This window comes from Hibiscus syriacus, unplaced genomic scaffold (genome assembly GCF_006381635.1).
Source record: "Hibiscus syriacus cultivar Baekdansim isolate YM2019G1 unplaced genomic scaffold, ASM638163v2 tig00116959_pilon, whole genome shotgun sequence".
Taxonomy (NCBI): domain Eukaryota; kingdom Viridiplantae; phylum Streptophyta; class Magnoliopsida; order Malvales; family Malvaceae; genus Hibiscus; species Hibiscus syriacus.
In genome coordinates, this window is record NW_024063485.1 from 3,773,201 (window position 1) to 3,790,902 (window position 17,702).

At 36.3% G+C, this 17,702-nt stretch overlaps 1 protein-coding gene across 1 annotated transcript; it reads left to right on the forward strand.

Annotated features, from left to right (window-relative positions):
• Nucleotides 1–12,978: 12,978 nt before the first annotated feature.
• On the forward strand, nt 12,979–17,615 carry LOC120189848 (BTB/POZ and MATH domain-containing protein 4-like). Its single transcript, XM_039193012.1, has 4 exons — nt 12,979–13,477; nt 15,951–16,296; nt 16,440–16,719; nt 17,264–17,615. Exons 1-4 carry the CDS (start codon nt 13,101–13,103, stop codon nt 17,536–17,538), a joined length of 1,278 nt encoding a protein of 425 aa, XP_039048943.1. The 5' UTR covers nt 12,979–13,100; the 3' UTR covers nt 17,539–17,615.
• Nucleotides 17,616–17,702: the final 87 nt, after the last annotated feature.

Below are 17,702 nucleotides of genomic sequence, written 5' to 3' on the forward strand. Positions count from 1 at the left end.
TTAATATTATTCATATTAGGATTCCGATATGGATTTTCTGATTCGTAGGATCTAGCGCTACTGCTGATCGTGATTGACAGACTCAGTAGTAGGCTTCCCTATCTGACTACTCAGATCGATACATGTGTGTTTCCTTATGGTGTTACATTATTGTTTTAAACTACCTATTTGAAATGTTTCAGATTTTTTATAATTCTGAATATTTTTACGACATGATACCTGATTTCTTAATACTGCTTATCTGACATCTGATTTACCGTGTATTACTGATTTGATTTTTTATTACCGTATTTTTGTAAATGATTTCCAAGCATGAAACATTTTCATGTTTTAATGGATTAATTATCGTTTTCACTTGAATACATACATGTTTATTATTATTATTGGGGGTATTGTTGGAGGAATTTCTGAAGGCTCCTTTGTTATGTGCAAGGTAAGACCTTACTATTTATGAAGGCTCCTTTGCTACGTGCAAGGGTAAGACCTTACCATTTCTGAAGGCTCCTTTGCTATGTGTAAGGGTAAGACCTTGTCGTTTCTGAAGGCTCATTTGCTATGTGCAAGGGTAAGACCTTACCATTTCTGAAGGCTCCTTTGCTATGTGCAAGGGTAAGGCCTACCATTTATGAAGGCTCCTTTGCTATATCCAAGGGTAAGACCTTGCCATTTCTGAAGGCTCCTTTACAATGGCAAGGGTAAGACCTTACATTTCTGAAGGCTCATTTGCTATGTGCAAGGGTAAGACCTTAACATTTCTGAAGGCTCATTTGCTATGTGCAAGGGTAAGACCTTACCGTTTCTGAAGGCTCCTCTGCTATGTGCAAAGGTAAGACCTTACCGCTTTTCGCAGGCTCATCGGCTTTGTGCTCAGGGTAAGTCCTTACTGCATGCTCCTATGCTCTGTGCACAGGGTAAGTCCTTACTAGGTGTACAGGTGGGTGTATGGTTATGGGGAATCTACACATTTTGATGATCGGATGGGAGTAGTGTTCATGTTTTTAAAACATGTTTGATAAATCGATTTTACTGAAATATTTTATTTGTATGTTTTTATACATCGTAAGGAGCACATTGAGCTTTTTAGCTCATTCCCTAAATTTTAACCTTTTCAGATAATAGCAAACTAGACTAGCAGACTTGGCATCAGGAGGATCGACTAATCCTACTTTTGTAGTATTGTATATCTCTATATGCTTTTCAGTTATATTTTGGTGACATGTGTTTTGCTACCATCTTAATATATTTGTATTACAGATATTTTATTCCGTAAATGTTTTATATTGTTTTCGGTGTTATTTTGATATTTATATGTTTTATATAGTTTTCTGACATATGTATACATATATGTTTATCATATGAATATTTTATATGGATTTTAATGTTTGTTTAAATATGAAAAGAATCTTTGAATGTGATATGTGACCGCCTAGGTTTGGGCCTAACATCCAAGCCGGGTCTTGGGGGTTACACTTGGTGGTATCAGAGTTTTCAGTTTTAAACACTCAGACTGTGGATGAGTTTAAAAATCTGGATTTTCAAGATATTTTTTCAAAAACTGTGTCACCTTATTTATGAGTTTTAAATATATTAGAAATGCTTGATGCTATTCTGATTTAGGTTTAAAATATTTATGTAGAGCCTTATATATTTATGTGATGAGTGCTGCTAGATCGTAGGCCAGGCTATGGTCGTAGTCGAGGGCGAACGACTCGACCTTCTGTTGCGATAGACGATCCCATGTCACCTTCGAGATCCTTTTGTCCGGCATATAGATCCGTCTATTTCTAGAGATGACCTGATTACTTCTGCGAGAGACCCTCTTGTCACTGAGGACGAGGACACTGATATGGATGATGACACCATTAATAGAGTTGTCTTTCACATGTTCAGGAGAGCTGCTAGAGTCCCTGGTAATATGTCTGCTGTTGAGATTTCAAAGTCTTTGGTAGTTGCTGGAATAGTTCATTTTGAAGGCATTACTGGCGGACCTCTGACTGAAACTGAGTATTGGTTAGAGGATACAGAGAGGATTATGGATAAGAATTTGATGCCTAAACAAAAGTTAAAGGGGGCTCTAGCTATGCTGAAGAAGGAGAGTTTTCGGTGGTGGCAATCAATTTCTGGTAGTATTCCAGGAAATCGATTGACTTGGGATCTATTCAAGGCACGTTTTCGAAGTCGTTACATCGGAGAGAAATATCAGCAGGAGCGAGGTTTCAAGAGTTTCAGAATTTGGAGCAGAGTGATATGTCTGTTATGGACTATGATATTGAGTTCATCAGACTGAACCGCTATGCTACTGGACTTGTTGACACTGAATCGGATCGATGCTTGAGTTTCGATAATAGACTCAGGTATGAGATCAGGAGTCGAGTTGGTACCCAACAAGAAAGGAACTTTGATGCCTTGGTTGAGATAGCCAAGATCGCTGAGGAGATCTAACAAGTGGGTATGGAGCGCAAGAGAGATCGAGATCGTGACCGATTCAGAAGGCCTTCTTGTTCTGTTGATTCTTATGCACACCCCAGCAAGAGAGACATGGGTGAGTCTTTTCAGACAGGCGGTGCGAGTGCCAGGCCTGTGGCATCAGGTTCTTCAGCTGTTCCACCTTCTAGACATGGTGGTTCTTCTGGGTCGCAGCCTTTGCAGTCATGTGAGCATTGTTACTATTCATTCAGTTCCCTACTTTGTATTGTTTGATAATGGTTCTACCCATTCCTATGTACCACATTCCATTTCACAGACTCTTAATATTCCCATTGAGAATACTGAGAATTCGGTGACAATTCAAAGTCTCGTAGGTCAGTCCATAAAGTTAGATCGTATTTTTAGAGGGTGTCCTATAGAGATCCATGGGGAGATCTTTCTGGCCAACCTAATGGATTTACCTTTAGAGAAGTTTGATTTGATTATTGGCATGGATTGGTTGAACAAGCATCGAGTTAATCTCAATTGTGAGACCAAGAGAGCTGTTTTGAAGACCTAGATAACCGAAAGATTGTGATGATCGGGGAACGTCGTGGATTCCTGACGAATTTGTGTCTGTTTTGGTAGCTGAGAGGATGATTAGAAAGGGTTCTGAGGCGTTTCTTGCTTATATTCTGGGCAATAGGAGTACCCAATTGATATTGAATGCATCCAGATTGTTAAGGAATTTCTCAATGCTTTCCTGAAGAGTTGCATGGATTACCGTCGGATAGAGAAGTTGAGTTTGAGATTGAAGTCTATTCCAGTTCTACCCAGTTTCGATGGCTCCTTACCGTACTTAAGGATCTGAAAGTCCAAATCCAGGAGTTGTTGGATAGAGGAATTATTCGACCGGTGTATCACCGTGGGGAGCCCAGTTTTCTTTCTCAAGAACAAAGATGGGACATTGAGACTGTATTGATTATAGGAAACTGAAGAAGTTCACGGTTAAAAACAAATATCTCTTGCCCAGGATCGATGATCTATTTGAGCAATTTCGAGGGGCTTCTATCTTTTCGAAGATAGACTTGAGGTCTGGTTATTACCAACTAAAGGTGAAAGATTCTGATGTCTCAAAGACTGCTTTCCGTACTCGATATGGATATTACGAGTTTTTAGTGATGTCATTCGGATTTAACTAATGCCCCTACTACTTTTATGGATCTGATGAATCGGGTGTTTCGACCCTATCTGGACCAGTTCATGGTTGTGTTTATTGATGACATACTGGTGTATTCTCAAACTGAAGCAGAACATGATTAGCATTTAAGGATTGTTCTACAGACTCTAAGGGAAAATGAGTTATACACAAAGTTGAGCAAGTGTGAGTTCTGGCTCAGCGAAGTGACTTTTCTTGGACATATCATTTCTACTGAGGGTATCCGGGTGGATCCGAGTAAAGTGGAGGCTATTCTAAACTGGAAGTAACCCAAGAACATCTCAAAGATCCGTAGTTTCTTAGGCTTAGTTGGTTACTACCGTCGTGTTGAGGGGTTCTTCATTATTGCAGCTCCTCTAACGAAACTATTGAGGAGAGATGTTTCATTTGTCTGGTCTGAGAACCAACAAGCTAGCTTTGAGAAACTGAAGATTGTTCTTACTCAAGCCTAGTGCTGATTCAGCCTGAGTTTGTGAAATATTTTTTGTCTACAGTTATTGTAACATCCCTAACCCGTATCCGACCCGAATATGAGTCCGAGGTGTCACATTGACTTTTCAAACTTTGTCACTCAAAGAAACACAGGGAAATTTTAAACTTCCATTTAAAACAAAATACGTTAATTTACATAAAAGAGATCACGAAATACAAAATCGACCAGAGCATTCGTAATTAACAACTTATTACATGCCAACACTCTATACACAACCCAAAATACCTACTCTGCCAATTACTTCTGATCTGATCTTTTAGTAGTGATGCTATTCTTGCCACTTCTAGTACTGTTCTTCTTGTTTCCTGGTACCTACGTGTAAAATCACTTACACGCTAAGTCGTAGACTTAGTGAAGCAATAAATAAACATGTAGCTATAGATTCATGAATATGCATTCTTACCATTTGATCATGACATTTCAATATGCATGTATATATTTCACTATAACCAATATAATCATGTCATGTACATATGAAACTTATCTTCTTGTATCACTTTCACCTTAATTTATCTTTCAATTGCCCATGTACATTATTGAGAACAAAGGTATTTGAGTACATTGAGGTTGTGCACTAATGCTGTCACCATAACTCAATCTATTCCCTCATGGGGCACTGAACATTTATTCAGTATTTGTCCCGAATGACCACTATGTCCAGAATGACCACTGGATACGTCCTGAAGGACCACTGGATACGTCCCGAAGGACCACTGGATATGTCCGAATGACCACTGGATACGTCCCGAAGGACCACTGGATACGTCCCGAAGGACTAATATACCCTCGACTCTTGACATGTCAACTATACCTATGGCTCTCGTATCATATAACATGGGCTTTAATATGAATACATTTCTCATTTCATATCTCTTTCATTACTTTTCATATAAACCCATAATCTTTTCCATTATTTCACATACCTGGATTATATTCTCTGGCAATGACATTCGTTCATTCAATGTTATATGAACATATAATGAATTATGCATGCAATCACTATTACAATAGTATATGTATGCATATACATGGGTATGGAATCATTAATTCAACCATCAGAGATAGACTTATCACAATTCTTGTCTCTATACACTTTAACTATAAAATGCACTCACCTTAGCCTTGCTTTGATTCGATTCTAATCATTCGATTATTCTGGAATAATATTACGCTCTAAATCTACATAGTAATACATTGATATTTATCAACATACGAATTGATATATTCCAAACTATAAATCCTTAGGCTAAAAGAAAGCTATTTCCATCTCTTACTGAAGGTATGCATCGATGCACTACACCATGTATCGATGCATCTCTTGACGGGTGCATCGATGCACTACCCATGCATCGGTGCATAAATCCTATTCGATGTTTGTATTTTAAGCAGGTGCATTGATGCACTCCTTATGCATTGATGCACTAATAGCATTCGATGTTCATTTATTTTAAATGAGTGCATCGATACACTTCATGTGCATCGAAGCACCTTCAACAAATTATGGGATTTTCTCTTGATGTATCGGTACACGTTGAATATGCACCGATGTACTCTGCCTATAATTCATTTCTTGAACTCGAAAACTTATCCATTTCAGCTTAAATCTTTCATGTTTCACCCTTTTATATTCTTAACTCCAGTACACATACTTAAACCAATCTATACTTATTTATTTCATCTTAAACCTCAGAATCCTATCCTCCTTGTGAAATCCAAGAATTATACCAACTTTGCAACATGATTTAATTCACTTCTAACCCTTAATATGTCTTAACTAGATTGATGACAAGTCAAATTTAACTTCCAATTCTATATATGAACTCTATTCCAAGATTTCATTCAAGAGCCTCTAATCTTTAATCTCTTCTAATTCCATCATCTTTTGATTTTAAGATAACCTAAGCTTTACTTAAGCTTAGTTATCATCTAATAATCAAAACCCAATCTTAAATTTAACAAGAAACTCAATAATCAGAAAACTCACCTTTGTTTTACTTTACACGTACAAGGAAGAAAGAAGAAGAAAAGAACTCTCGAAGCCTTTGTGTTCTCCCCTCTTCAACCCACGTGGATACATATATAACCCTTCTTTTCTTATTTCCTTATAAATGACCTCTTTGCCCTTCTATTCCTTTTTTCTTTCAATTCAATACCATACAATAATTTACAAATAAATATTTATACTATTCAACCATTCTATTTTAAATCACCAAATTATGAGACTTTACAATTTAGTCACTAACCCGGTATTGAGGATGTTACAGTGATGCTTCTCACTATGGATTAGGATGTGTTTTGATGCAAGATGAGAAGGTTGTCGCTTATACGTCACGTCAATTAAAGCTGTATGAGCGTAATTATCCCATTCGCGATCTGGAGTTAGCTGCCGTGGTTTTTGCTTTGAAGATTTGGAGGCATTATCTTTACGGAGAAAATGTTATATCTATACCGATCATAAGAGTCTGAAGTATCTGCTTACTAAAAAAGAATTGAATTTGAGACAATGTCGCTGGTTGGAGCTTCTAAAGGACTATTATTGTGAGATAGAGTATCATCCAAGGAAGGCTAATGTAGTGGCCGGCGCCTTGAGCCATAAGGCGATATCTGACCTGAGAGCCTTGTCGCCATTTGAGTTTATTTGATGATGACATTATGTTAGCAGAGTTGCAAGTTAAACCCACTTTGGCCGAGGAGATTAAGGCCAAACAACTCCTTGATATCTCATTGATTCCCATTATTGAACAAGTTGAGCATGGATCAAGTTCAGAGTATAATTTGAATCAGGATGGTATTTTGTGCTTTCATGGTCGTTACTATGTCCCTTAAGATGATGAGTTAAGAAAATCTATTCTTCAATCAAGCTCATAGTAGTACTTATGCTATGCATCCTAGCAGGGTCAAAATGTACAAGAATGTCAAGGAGCGCTACTTTTGGACTGGTATGAAGAAGAATATTTCAGATTTTGTGGTGAGGTGTCTGACTTGTTAGCAGGTTAAGGCAGAACACAAGCATTCGTTTGGATTTTTCCAGTCAATTAAGATTCCTGAGTGGAAATGAAAGCGCATTACGATAGACTTCGTTACTGGTCTTTCTTTGACTCATTCAAAAAGGATTATGTTTGGGTGATTATTGATCAACTCATAAAGTCAACTCACTTTGATACTCAGGTTAATTACTCTTTGGATAAGCTAGTTAGATTGTATTTCTGAGATCGTTAGACTTCATGATGTTCGTTGTCTATCATATCTGACCTAGATCCGAGGTTCACTTTCAGGTTCTGAAAGACTTTGCACGAGGCTCTGGGTACTCGTTTGAATTTCAGTACAACTTTTCACCCGCAGACCGATGGTCAGTCTGAGCGATTGATTCAGGTGTTGGAGGATATGTTACGGGGCTGTGTAATTAACTTCCGTGGTAGTTGGGAAGATTGCTTGTCCTTAGACGAGTTTGCTTATAATAACAGTTACCAGACAAGTATTGACATGGCACTGTATGAGGCTCTGTATAGACATAGATGTCGTACTCCTATCTGTTGGACAGAGTAGCATGATAGAAAAACTTTGGGTCCAGAGTTAGTTCAAGAGACTGAGGATATGGTCTGATTGATCCGTTATCACCTGAGAGAGGCATTTGATAAGCAGAAATCATAACGTAGATTAGTGACGAAAGATATTGAGTTTGAGGTTGGGATCAAGTTTTTCTCAAGTTATCTCTGTGGAAGAAAGTTGAGATTTGAACGTAAGGGTAAATTGAGCCCGGATTTATTAGGTTGTATCGTATTCTGAAGAAAGTCAGATGTTGCTTATCAACTGGAGTTGCCTCCCCATCTCAGTCGCATTCATGGTGTTTTTCATGTATCCATGTTGAGGCGATACTGTACATATCCAGATCACATCATTCAGGTTGAGGGGGCAGAGTTGAAACCTAATTTGTCCTATGAGTAGGAGCCTATTCAGATTTTAGATCGGGATGAGAGAGTTCTTCAAAATAGGGGTATTCCGATGGTCAAAGTTCAATGGAGTAACTGTGGCCCCTCAGAAGCTACTTGGGAGAAATTGGAGCCAATGATGGCTCAATTTCTGCATCTGTTTACATCAGGTAAATTTCGAGGACGAAATTGCTTATAAGGGGGAGAGTTGTCACACCCCAAAATAGGGCATAAAATTCTCTTACTTTTTTTAGGATTAAATTGAATTTTAATTGAATTTGGGGACCAAAGTGAAAATTTGATTAAATTTAGATCCAAATTCAGAAAGTATTTAAAGATGTAGGACATGTGGTATGATTTTTCCATTTTTTTAAGGTTTATAAAACCCTAAATCTGGGGAAAATTAATTAAAATTTTTTCTCTTTAATATTTTCTTTTTTAGAAACAAATCTTTGATCGCCTTTTCGTCGCCGAACGTTGCTCCGTTTTTGACACTTCCCGCACCATCATATTCCTTGCATCGTCCCCAGTCCACCGGTGTCATTCTTATCTCCGTTGTCACTGGCGTGTAGGGGTGAGGAATATCAAGTTTCCAACCTTTCAAATCGAGCTCTTCGTCGTTCACCGTTTTGAACCGAGTTTGGTAAGTGTCTCAAAACCTCTTAAAATAGTTGTACGATTTTTTTCTGAAAATTTTCCGACCCTCTACGGCCATGAACGCACCCCCACGTGCCACCCTTGAGAGTGGGGAAAGTCTACCGCCTGGTGGACTATTTGAAAGTGTGCTTCTCCGACCCGACCCATATCCCCAACCGACCCTGTAATCCAACCCGCCTGTCCGACCCGATCCAACCCGGTCTACCGTTGACTGTTGATCGATCGTTGACCGTTGACTTTGACAAAAAAGTAAAAATTTTCGAAAAGTCATATTTTATGTTTTTCGACGTCGTGAGTCCGATTCCGAAGTCTGTTTTGCCAAACTGATCCGAAAGCCCTGAATCGAGCTCGTTAACCAAAAAATGTTTAGTATTTTTAGCATTTTTGCTTATTTATTTGAGATTTGGGTATGGAATTGATCTAATAAGATATTTTTATGAAGGTACTCGTGTTTCACTTAACCGATGGTTAGGGCTAGCAATTATCCATGGGTGAGTGGATTATCCACCCACCCGCCCCGAATAAATGGATGAAAACCCGCTATGAAACGGATGATTGGCGGGTGATGGATGGATCGGGTGATGGGTCGGGTCGGATATGGATGAATTTTTTTGACTCATCACCCGCAACATCCATCCACCCATTAATATATCCATCCATCCATCCATCTATATATATTTAAAAAAATAAACTAATGATTGTAAATATTCTTATTCTCTTAATTCTGACTTTTATCCCATTGAAAATATGTCTAATTTTTTAATATTGGTTTATCCCTATTGATATTAGGATGGAGAGGACTTTTGAGAAGTGATAGTTTGTTGATGAAGATTTGAAGATTATATTTGGTGTACAAGACTATACATGATGCATCTATTCACTTGAAAAATGTATCACAAGCATAGTGCACAAAACTATATAAATTGTGTTCCATTTTGTTTTTGTTTGAATTTGATGAAAATTTGTTGTTCATGTTTTGGTTTCTATGAATGTTTGAGTATCAATGTTTGGTTTCTATGAATGTTAAAAGAATTTGAGCTTATGATGTAAAAATAGGTTTTGTTCATAGTATCATCCATTTCTCACCCGCTCCACCCGCGGATGATGGATGGAGCGGATATGGATGAAATTTTTGGTGGGTGATGGATGGTGTGGATGGAGATTTGGAGCGCGGGGGATGGGGCGGATGAAGCTCCACCCGACCCATCTCCGATCCATTGCTAGCCCTACCGATGGTCAGTTAGGTCCGGTGTTTCCCGTCCGTCAGATCGCTCGATCAGCGTTCTACAAGAATTACCTGTAGTTTTCGTAAATTATTTAAATAAAGGTTAATATTATTCATATTAGGATTCGATATGGATTTTTCGATTCGTAGGATCTAGCGCTACCACTGATCGTGATCGACAGACTCAGTAGTAGGCTTCTCTATCAGACTACTCAGATTGATACATGTGTGTTTCCTGATGGTGTTACATTACTGGTTTAAACTACCTATTTGAAATGTTTCAGATTTTTGATAATTCTGAATATTTTTACGACATGATACTTGATTTCTGAAAACTGCTTATCCGACATCTGATTTATCGTATATTATTGATTTGATTTCTGATTACCGTATTTTTGTATATGATTTCCAAGCATGAAACATTTTCATGTTTTAATGAATTAATTATCGTTTTCACTTGAATATATACATGTTTATTACTGTTATTGGCGGTATTGTTGGAGGAAGTTTCTGAAGGCTCATTTGCTATGTGCAAGGGTAAGACCTTACCATTTCTGAAGGCTCATTTGTTATGTGCAAGGGTAAGACCTTACCATTTCTGAAGGCTACTTTGCTATGTGCAAGGGTAAGACCTTACCATTTCTGAAGGCTCCTTTGCTATGTGCAAGGGTAAGACCTTACCATTTCTGAAGGCTCCTCTGCTATGTGCATGGGTAAGACCTTACTGCAGGCTCCTATGCTTTGTGTACAGGGTAAATCCTTACTGTGTGTACAGGTGGGTGTATGGTTCTAGGGAACCTACACATTCTGATGATCGGACGGGGGTAGTGTTCATATTTTTAAAACATATTTGATAAACCGATTTTACTGAAATATTTTATATGTATGTTTTTATACATCGTAAGGAGCACACTGAGCTTTTTAGTTTATTCCGTAAATTTTAACCTTTTCAGATAATAACATACTAGACTAGTAGACTTGGCATCATGAGGATCGGCTACTTCTACTTTTGTACAACTGTATATCTATATATGTCTTTCAGTTATATTTTGATGACATGTGTTTTGCTACCGTCTTGATATATCTGTATTACCGATATTTTGTTCCGTAAATGTTTTATACGGTTTTCTGTGGTATTTTGATATGTATATGTTTTATACAATTTTCTGACATATGTATACATATATGTTTATCATATGAATATTTTATATGGATTTTAATGTTGGTTTAAATATGAAAAGAATATTTGAATGCGATATGTGACCGCCTAGGTTTGGGCCTAACATCCAGGCCGGATCTTGGGGTTATAACAGAGACAATGACGATCATTTTAATCCAGTTTACTCCATTTACAAATATTAAAATTTAAATATTTGACTTAAGAGATTTAACATCTCATTTCACTAAATCAATTAGTTAATTTTTAATTGATAAATAGACAATATACAATTACTTCAAAGCTTCTAGTTTAGAATTTCGACGAGCGGCAGCACAATTTTTGACCTCAAATATATCGATCCATTATTATATATTTGCAAAAGATTAATTTTATATATATTTAAAACTGTAAAAAAAGAAAGAAAGATGAAATTATTATTTTTTCAATAAATATTTTTTTTTATTTTTACTGTTAATTCGATCATCTAATTTTACTAATTTAATAATCTTGAAAATTGAAAATCGAATACAAATTGGAGTGACACTATTATTATTATTGTAGTATCAGAGGATGTGATATTCGATGGTTATGTATTTCACAAACAATTTTTTAGTTTAATCGGTCCTTTATAACCTCTAATCGATTGTTATTATTGCTATTGTAACTCAGAAATATATAATATCTAATTATTTTATGTATTTTTTACAACCAATATTTTATCATTGAACGGGTCATTTACAATATTTAATCAACAACTACGAGTCTCTCATAATTAATTAATATCATTGGCAATCGGTTGATTTAATTAGATAAGGTACTAATCCCTGAAATAAGGTTAGAAATTTAAATTCTTACGATTGTGAATGGAGCAAACTGCACTGAGAGGGTCGTCCTTACTTCTGCAATACCCGATCCAGTTTAATCAATCAATAGATCGGATACTAGTCGTTATATATAAAAATAATCAATTAATATCTAATTAAATAAATAAAATTAGAATCAAGTCAATATAATATACTAATAAAATTTATACTTATAACAAATCCTAAAAAATGCATACAACAATTATTATAATATGGCAAACTTGATTTATTATTTTACTTATTGCCTCGCATTTATCATTTAATTTTTTTAAACTTATAACATCTTTATTGATTGCTTTAGATTCTCTTATAAAAAATTAATATTTTTTAATAAAAATTTGGAAGAAGTTTTTAGTTTTAATTTCTAAGAATTTTTTTAACTTTTTAGAGGTACTTTTTTTCAATTTTCAGAACAAACAAGGATCTAAGTGATATTTGTACCATTTTTAAATTAATTAGAGTCGTTTAAATTTATCTCGAATCAAATAAAATAAAAAAATTAAAATTATTTATTCAAATTAATTTGGAAAATTCGAAGACTCAGTTTTAATAAATTTAATTATTATTTTTGAGCCGTCAATTATAACTAGTTGTTTTGTTAAGTCTCTCAACTATTAAGTTACAAAATATCATTCGATTATTCATATGTTCCAATGTGTTATTTTTCATTAAAAAGTGACGACGTCTAAGCTGAACGTTAACCTACTGATTGTGATATGATAAATTTAATATTAAAATCTCAAATAATTATCATATCTCAGTCATCATGTTAACTTCTAACTTCGACAAACTAATTTTTAATAAAAAATGATGAGTTTAAACATATGAATAGTCGAATAATTATTTTATAACTTTTAAATAGTTCAAGGATTTAATCAAGTAACGTATTATAGTCAATGTATTCAACAAAATATCACCTTATAGTTTGGGACAATTTGTGTATTTTACCCGGATATTTATTTGGCTATTCACACCTTTCGAGGCAGAGCCAATAATCTCCCCATCCCACACACAATTAATCATGAAGTGATAAAATTTCTTCCAAACAATCAAAATCAGTACCCGTTTTCCTTCACTTTCCCGAGAAAATCACCCAAATCCGGAAACCCTTAAAACTCCACCCCCAAACAAAAAAAGAAAAAAAACTCCATGCCCTCTTCTCCATTGGGCTCGCCCACTAGCTCCCGGTCCGTAACCCAGACCGTCAATGGCTCCCACCGGTTCACAATCAAGGGCTATTCCTTAGCAAAAGGCATGGGCGTAGGCAAACACATAGCCAGCGAGAGCTTCACCGTTGGAGGTTATCAATGGGCAGTTTACTTTTACCCCGATGGAAAAAACCCAGAGGATCACTCCACGTATGTCTCGGTTTTCGTGGCTTTAGCTAGCGAAGGCACCGATGTTAGAGCCCTTTTCGAGTTAACTCTTTTGGACCAAAGTGGGAAGGGGAAACACAAAATTCATAGCCATTTCGATCGAGCTCTTGAGAGCGGCCCTTATACGCTCAAGTATAGAGGAAGTATGTGGTAAGGAAATTGCTTCTTCGTTTTTAATTGTTTATCTTTTGTGTGTCCTTTTAATGGTCATGACCTTTGTTTCTTTTATTTTTTTGGGTAGGATTTTTTAATGTTTTAGGGAAATTAGGGTTGGAGAAATGTTATTGAAGAAAATAAGGAAATTGTTGATTTCATGTTTAAATTCTTAGCTAGATTTTAGGGTTTTTTGGGATTTTTCTGGTGGTGTTGGGTTTGAAGAAATTTGGAAGTGGGTTGAGGAATCAAGTTTTAGAAAAAAGGGGGGTAAATGAAAAATATTGATGCTTTTGAAGAATTAGACGTGGATGGGAAATGATGATTTGATGAAGAATGTTTGATTAATGCACTGGAAAATGATTATCATTTTTCTGCTTGGTCTCAGCTCAAATTCGAATGATGAATGGTATGAGTTCAAATTTTGGGTTCAAGTCGTAATGCCCCTTTTTTTACCGACCAAAATCAAAGATAATTTTGATAATTCATACTTTATTGGTTTGTGATTGTTGTTAAGTTTTTGTTTTTAAGCTTCGTGATGAATATTGTGCACAATTTTCTTAAATGACAAAAATAAATAATGGAAAAAAGCTAGTAATGATTAATGAATTGAAATTTGGATCCCTGTATGAGGGTATTCCGTGTTTTCATATGTATTGGGTGTTTTATTTAATGAAATATGAAGTACTCTTTTCTTCCTTCCAATGTTCGTTAACATACTTGTTAGTATGTGGACGAATACAAAGGTAGTTTTTAATGAGACCTCCAACTTTTATCAAAAAAATTAATTGAAATTTGGGATTGTTAGGTTAGGAATGATTAATAGATGGGATTAATTGGAATAGGTTGTAGTTAGTACGCTGATTGGTACTGATGGAAACTGTAAAGCTTGTAATTGCAAACCCAAGTGTGATATAACTTTTTACTGAGTTGCTGGTACAAATTTTAGAGTGAGTTCCATCATAAGTTTGCCAGTAAACATTCTTAAGAATTAAGATAAGCATCTGCCTTAAGTGTTAGATTAATGAAGATAGCCACGACATGCAAATTCTGTTAAAGCTTCTCGGTCGGAAATTAATTTTACTTGAAAGCTAAAGTGGACTTCATTTCTTTTTACAAAGGAGGGATAAAAAAGAAAAACAAAAGATAGTGAAGTTTAAGGAGATATAAATATAATAAGACACATAGGATAATAAATAAGAAATGTTCAACCAAAAGGAATAAGATAGTAGAAGAATTACTGGTGCAGATAAATACTTAACCAGCTTCATAGGTACACCACGTTGCATGGGATGTATGCATTTATTGGGATTATCTGTCACTGTCACCTTAGAGCAAATGAGAAATAAAAGGTCCTTTCATTTAAGAGATCCGCTTTCCGGTGTTACGCTTCCGTAACTGTTTCTGCATGTGTACTCTCTCTTTGCCTATACGTGAAAGTGGAAGGAGTAAGTTATCTCAATGCCTTTTTAGTTCTTTGGAGTTTCGCTACCATATCTATCTCTATGTGTCAGCTTGTTTGTGAGGAAGTCAAGGAAGGAGAGGAGTAGCAATTTCTGATTTTTTTAGTCCTTGCACCACTAGCATATCTCGAGTTAAATACTTGGTTGCTTCAAGTTAACATTTATTGTTTCTTCACAAGATGAAATCTTAATAGATTTTACTTTCTAAGTTATTTTTATGATCATTAGATTTCAACCATGTGGGAATCACTTCTCCTAATTCACCTTGATGTTACCTTGTTAACTTTTTAACTTTAATGCGTATTTTTTTTTGATAGGATTTAATGCATATTTATGGTACTCAGACTTGGGTTTAATGCCGGATTCATGCATCCGTTTGACAAGTTGCTCATTTTTTCTAAGTTTTCCCACTTATTTAGAGGGTTGTGCTACCCTGTTTATATTTGAATGTGTCCGCCACAAGTCCTTCAGCGAAAATGAAGTGTTGGAGCAACATGCAACATGACCATATAATTATTTTACATGGCTAGTAATCTTTTACGAAGAGTTTATTGCCTTAATTTGTTATTTATTGTTAAAAAAGCTAACTATAAAGTCAACTATGGATAATATTATTTTTTGTTTCCTATTTTACGAGCATTCTACTGGCTTTCAAATATGACAGATTCTTGTAATATTTACATTTGCTGTATTTATATTTTTTGAGAAAGGATACAAGTACACAAATACAAGATATCCAAATCAAAACAAGTAAAATTAATCAATATAAAGCACAAATCGGACAAACATAGACTAGAAAGTTCTGGATGAAATCCGTAATGACGGGATTTTAGTACATTTACAATATACACACAGCAAAAGTTAAATGTTCACACAACAATCGATACTTCTTTCGGAACCAGTTTTTTCCCCTCCTATCTTATTTGAAGCATACAATTTGAATGCAATTGCTCGTCTGAGTTTTGACACGCAACTCATTTTTACTTTCAATCCTACTTTATTTTCAGGGGATACAAGCGTTTCTTCAGGCGGGCTATGCTCGAAACATCTGATTTCCTCAAGGATGATTGCTTAAAGATAAATTGTACCGTTGGTGTTGTGGTTTCAGAAATAGACTGCCCAAGGTTGCACTCCATACAGGTCCCTGAGTCTGATATTGGCTCCCATTTTGGCATGTTATTGGAAAATGAAGAAGGTTCCGATATAACTTTTAATGTGTTTGGGGAGAAGTTTCATGCCCACAAGCTGGTGTTAACTGCTAGGTCTCCTGTGTTTGAAGCTGAATTTTCTGAGCGGATGGAAGTAGATGATAACGAAATAGTTGTTACAGATATGGAGCCCAGGGTTTTTAAGGTAGCATTTTCTACCCCATTTCACGTACCTTGGATTTGGTTGTAATTCTGCTAAATTCATGTTCTCTCTCTTTATAGGGCATTAAAATGTTGGTGTGCTTGTCTTATATTCCTGACACTCTCTGCAATTTTTCATTTGGGCAGGCTTTGCTGCACTTCATATACAGAGACAGTCTTATTGACGATGAGGGGTTTGTTGGGACTAGTTCATCTTCTATGCCGTCTATATCTGATGCATTAGCAGGAAAGTTGTTGGCAGCAGCAGACAAATATGACTTGCCTAGACTTAGATTGATGTGCGAGTCTGTACTCTGCAAGGACATATCCGTGAATTCAGTTGCAAATATTTTAGCGCTCGCTGACCGTCATCATGCTATGGAGCTAAAAGCTGTTTGCTTAAAATTTGCTGCAGAAAATCTTGTTGGTAATTCTTCAGTTCTTTTATTGCCTTTCCAAAATTTACATTATATAGACACGCTTGATGTTGCCATATTCTGGGTAAAGTCAGGAGGCCGTTTATGATAAACTACTTGTTTTTAAGATAAAATGTTTTGAGATGATGCTTAGCATTCACATTTATGATGACGTGGAAAAATATGATATTTCTCTTTCATAGCATGTTTGTGTATTCCAAGATGATGCGAAGCATTCAGATTTAGGTGAAACTTGGTTTTTGAGATGAGTCGTACTTTCAGTTTTTTGTTCTGTCTTGGTTCCGGCCTGCCTGCTGGCCTTGCCTGTTTGAGGTCAGGCTTTTGATGTGTTTTTCAAGCCTAAGCCAGCCTTTCCCAGCCTGTGGGTAAGGTCGACATCGAGTATTCTAGATAATAAAAAGATGTCGGCTATGATCTCTTGTGGGAGTTTTCTTCTGTTTATGAAATTTTTCGCTGTTCTAGGGTCCTGAAATTAGTGAAACACTTTTCTCTGAGGATCCTAACTTGCATTTATGACTGTTATATTCGATGCAGCTGTTATGCGCTCAGATGGTTTCGAGTATCTCAAAGAGAACTGCCCATCGCTGCAGTCAGAGCTGCTCAAGACAGTTGCAGGATGCGAGGAAGAATTTAGCGGCGGGGGAAAGAGCCGAAGCGTGTGGGCACAGTTTTCCGATGGCGATGATACGATTAACAGGAGTGTAAGGCAACAAACCTGGGAAAATGGAGGGGAACAAAATCAAGGTCTGTGGGTTCAGCTCGAAGGCGGTGGTGATGGCGGAGAGGGGAGTCCAAGGCAAGAAGAATGATGCTGCCACAGCCGCCGCCGCTGCTGGAAACAAGGTACATTGTTTTTACAACTAACATTTGAGGACATTATATGGGGAGGCATAGCAATAGAAAAGGACATGGTGGGAATGAAAATGAACATTATTATTAATTAGTGAGGGAAGCATTAGGCTTCTGCCTCTTT

Bases quoted from the DNA above. Each gene is read 5' to 3' on its own strand.
- LOC120189848 (XM_039193012.1), top strand. From the start codon at position 13,101: ATGCCCTCTTCTCCATTGGGCTCGCCCACTAGCTCCCGGTCCGTAACC. The intron at 16,297-16,439 runs GTAGCATTTTCT...TCATTTGGGCAG, and splicing joins TGGAGCCCAGGGTTTTTAAG to GCTTTGCTGCACTTCATATA. The intron at 16,720-17,263 runs GTAATTCTTCAG...TATTCGATGCAG, and splicing joins TGCTGCAGAAAATCTTGTTG to CTGTTATGCGCTCAGATGGT.